Here is a 4514-nt window from a genome sequence, read left to right as displayed (position 1 = left end):
GGCAAGAGATAATGGTGGCAGGGACTAGGGCGGGGGCAGTAGGAATGGAGAGCTTAGGGATTGTTGGGAGACAGAATCCTTAGGCCTGGTGATGGTGGTGACTCGTCTTGCATGCTGGCCTGGAGGATCGGGTGACTGGTATCAGTCAGAGATGGGAACCCAGAAAGAAAAGCAGCTTTTGGGGGCAGAGATGAGGCATTTGGGTGAGTTGAGGTGTGGGCTCTTTGAGGCTCTCGGGGTCTCATCCCAGAGGCACCGCCGTTATCCCTTCCTGGCCTTAGCCTCATCCCCTCCTCTCTTGTCCAGGCGTCCGAGGCATTTCTGAAGAGACCACAACGGGGGTCCACAACCTATACAAGATGATGGCCAACGGGAAGCTGAAGGTGCCTGCCATCAACGTCAATGACTCTGTCACCAAGGTGAGTCTGTGGGGCAGTGTCACGTTCAGCTGTTCATTCCCAGTGCAGCTCAGGAGTAGGCCTCTGAAGAAAGGCCCCTGGGGAGGCTGTAGGCTGGGGACTGGAAGCCTTCATTTGGGGGGCGGGTAAAGGGGTAATAAGCGACTGAGGGTAATAAGTGCATTAAAGAGGGGGGAACGATACCGTGAGTTTTAGAGCTGGGCAGCAAGAGCTTTAAAGTGAAGCAGATTCTAGGCAATCTGTCTTAGCAGTTGATCCTTAGGAAGCCTTCTAGACTGGCATAGCAAGGCGAGGGAGAACGTCTTGGGCTGATCCGAACAAGGGGCATATGAGCACATTAGCTGGTGGGGAGAAGTCACGAGAAGTGATCGGCCCAAGACCCACTAGGCCAGGATGCTGAGAGTAGGTCCGAGGCCCCAGGGCCTTGCCTGCCCCCGCCACCCCTCGGCCCCTTCTTCTTTCAGAGCAAGTTTGACAACCTGTATGGCTGCCGGGAGTCTCTTATAGACGGCATCAAGCGGGCTACAGATGTGATGATCGCAGGCAAGGTGGCGGTGGTGGCAGGCTATGGCGATGTGGGCAAAGGTTGTGCCCAGGCCCTGAGGGGTTTTGGGGCCCGCGTCATCATCACGGAGATCGACCCCATCAACGCACTGCAGGCTGCCATGGAGGGTACGATAGGGCAAGGGTTGGATGTCAGCCACTGGGGCCAGAGGGGCAGGGCCACCCTGGATGACCCGTGGACACCGTCTCTGCACAGGCTATGAGGTGACAACTATGGATGAGGCCTGTCAGGAGGGCAACATATTTGTCACCACCACAGGCTGTACTGACATCATCCTTGGCCGGTAGGTGCCCCGTTGGGGGTCACAGGGAGCGAGGAAGGAGGCAGGCTTGGGGCTGCTCTTTGTTCCTGACGGTCTTCCATGGGTCGGCACTCCCCAACAGGCACTTTGAGCAGATGAAAGATGACTCCATTGTCTGTAACATTGGACACTTTGACGTGGAGATTGATGTCAAGTGGCTGAACGAAAATGCTGTGGAGAAGGTGAACATCAAGCCCCAGGTGAGAAGCCCCAGCAGGGTGGGCAGATGGAAGACAGAGGGGGATGTGTTTGTGGGCTGGTCACCAAGGAGGGTAGATGAGGAGGCTCTGGCAGCCTGGGCAGTGGAATGGGGGAGGACGAGGGCCTGGTTTTAGGGCCACTTAAATCAGAATCTTAGAGTGACACCAAGGCATCCCCATTTTTTTTTTTTAAAGCTCCCAAGATGATTCTGCTGTGCAGCTAAGGTTGAGCACCACTCCAACCTTGACTAAGCATGATGATTGAGAACATGGGATTTGTCTTCAAAATGTCCAGGCTCAAAGTGCAGCAACTTAACCCTTTAAACTTCAGTTTCTCTATCTGTGAAATGAGGATAATAATAGTACTTAAATCATAGGGTTGTTAGTAGAATCAAATGTGATAATTAATACACACACACACACACACACGTACATATACATATAAAATTAGTTTGTGTATGCTCTTAGCCCAGGGCACATGGCAATAATAATAACAGCATCAGCTAATACTTACTAAGTACTTAGTATCTGCCAAGCCATGTGTCAGGTGCTTTACACGTGTCAGCTCATTAAATTCTCACAGCAGACCCGTGAGATCTGTAGCTCAGAGCTACAATAAATATTAATAAACATTATATCTTAATAAATATTAATATTCTTAATATTAATAATATTAATATCTTACTAATGGTGAGTGCCAGGCCCTGTGCTGGGGGTTGTTCTAGGACAGTCCAGTCCCTTCACAGACACTGTTGGAGGCAGGAAGGCCTGCTGGACAAGAAGGTAGGATGAGGCAGGGATGGACATTGGGAAGAGTGCCCCGCCTACCCTCACTGCTGCTCTGCCCGTTGCAGGTGGACCGCTACTGGCTGAAAAATGGGCGCCGGATCATCCTGTTGGCCGAGGGCCGGCTGGTCAACCTGGGCTGCGCCACGGGCCATCCCAGCTTTGTGATGAGCAACTCATTCACCAACCAAGTGCTGGCACAGATAGAGTTGTGGACCCACCCAGACAAGTATTCTGTTGGGGTCCACTTCCTGCCCAAGAAGGTGGGTTTGGATTTCTGCCCTCTTAGGGGTCCTCCCAGGGTCCTCCATGGGGCAGAAATCATTCTCTCCATTTAAGGGAAGAGGAAACTGAGGCCCAAAAGCAGGGAATGACTCCCAGAGAGTGGCTGATGTCATCTGAAGGCTTGACTGGGGCTGGAATATTCACTTCATGTCAGTGTTGGCAGGTCTCAGTTCCTCACCTCATGGGTCTATCCCCATAGGGCTTAAGTGTCCTGATGAGGACCACCACATGGGTTTGTCCCCATGGGGCTGCTTAAGTGTCCTGAGGAGGTGGCAGCTGGCCTTCCCCTAGAGTGAGTGATCTACGGGAGAGCAAAGGAGGAAGCTGCAAGTGCCTTTTAGGACCTAGTCTCCAAGTCTCACAACGTCATTTCCGCTTTATTCTATTCATTAGAAGTGAGTCACTCAGAGAGTGAGGAATTGGCTCTACCTCTTGAAGGAAAGGGTATTATGAATTTATGGACAAAGAATTTAAGGATATATTTTAAAACAATCACAACCATTTTAATCTAAAAGGGAACTCTTGGCTATATAACAGAGAAGTCTAAGAGTCAGACAGTGGACCTAGGGATTCATCTTCCTCTGTGTCGTGGCTGTTTTCTTTACATTCACTTCACTTGTCAAAAAGACTTGCCACTGACGAGCTGAGACCCATACCTTCCCTGTTTAAAGTTCCCTCCCTGTTACAGAAATTGAAGAATCCCTGTCTCTGTCATAGAAAATATGTTCTGTCCATAGATAAATTCCAGAGCAGCATTTGGCTGGTTGCTTGGGTTGGTGGAGGGTGAGGAAGGAGATGTAGTTGATGGTCTCACCAAGGCTACTTGGAGGGGGGTACGTTGCATGATTCCCTCGTGAGGAAGGGGATCTGGGCAGCCAAAAACCACATCCACTGAGGCTGGCTGTGAGGATAGAATGAGGTAATATGTACACATACGTGTTACAACATGTATGACAGATACCTCAAGAGTAATTCTTGTCTCTGTTGGTAGCTGGATGCAGGTAAGGGGTCCCAGAGCATGGCACTGATTCTAGATCTTCCTGTGTTTCTCTCCAGCTGGATGAAGCAGTGGCTGAAGCCCACCTGGGTAAGCTGAATGTGAAGCTGACCAAACTGACTGAGAAGCAGGCCCAGTACCTGGGCTTGTCCCGTGATGGCCCCTTCAAGCCTGATCATTACCGCTACTGAGAACCAGGCCTTTTGTTTGCCTTATAACTGCTGGCCTTGCTGGGGTCCCACCTCTCTTCCCCAAGAGCAAATGGCACCAACTTTGAGATAGTTTTGTTAATGTCCCCCACTTACTCCCCAGAGCTAGTCACTCTTTCTTTGGCCTCTGGTGCATCCCTCATACTGTTGTGAGTGTGGCAGAGGGAATTGAGAAGCCCCTTCTCAAGCCCTGGTCATGATAGAAGTACACAGGAGATACCCACAGGGAACCATGAGCTCAGGGGTTTTGGAACTGCTCACTTAGTCCTTACTTGGGTTGGAAGTCAGCAATGGTGGTCACAAAGTGCATGCACTTTACCATCTAGACCCTCACCTGGCCTATGGACTTTGTACACATGTTCTTAGTTTACTGGTTCACTGGTTCCTCAGCCCATGACAGATGAGAACAGGGAGGAACTTTTGAGGGTTTGATGCCCCTGAGAGCCCGCCTTAGTGCTGGGGGAGGTTTCACAGAACAATGAGGTTAGTACTTTGAATTTCTATTTTACAGAGGTTAGAATATACTGTTAAGGGACAGCCAAAAAAGGGTAAGAGAAGTGACAGCCAGAGGTTGAGAGAGGCCAGAGAATCATTAAAAGCAGGCATAGATCTACCACCTCTTTGTAACATGATGGTTCCTATCACAACCCTGGATCAAAAAGATTAATTTGGCTTATAATGTTTAATTAACGTTTATAATGTTAAAAGAGAGCAGGAAGGTGGGTAAATAAAAATTTTGGTGCCTAAAAGAA

At 49.9% G+C, this 4514-nt stretch overlaps 1 protein-coding gene across 1 annotated transcript in view; it reads left to right on the top strand.

Annotated features, from left to right (window-relative positions):
* The window catches only part of AHCY (adenosylhomocysteinase), a 13269-nt gene extending 8755 nt beyond the window's left edge, over positions 1-4514 (top strand). Inside the window, exons 5-10 of the mRNA XM_045885630.3 lie at positions 307-419; positions 884-1091; positions 1180-1267; positions 1368-1485; positions 2340-2534; positions 3613-4514. Of these exons, the coding sequence (XP_045741586.1) occupies positions 307-419; positions 884-1091; positions 1180-1267; positions 1368-1485; positions 2340-2534; positions 3613-3744 (854 nt within the window). The 3' untranslated portion in view covers positions 3745-4514. The remainder of the gene's footprint in view (positions 1-306; positions 420-883; positions 1092-1179; positions 1268-1367; positions 1486-2339; positions 2535-3612) is intronic.

Source organism: Mirounga angustirostris, unplaced genomic scaffold (assembly GCF_029215605.1).
Source record: "Mirounga angustirostris isolate CCGP_5_RB_7025 unplaced genomic scaffold, mMirAng1.0.hap1 SCAF_10, whole genome shotgun sequence".
Classification (NCBI taxonomy): domain Eukaryota; kingdom Metazoa; phylum Chordata; class Mammalia; order Carnivora; family Phocidae; genus Mirounga; species Mirounga angustirostris.
The sequence above is the reverse complement of the archived record's forward strand: the minus strand, read 5'-3'. Positions and strand labels throughout refer to the sequence as shown.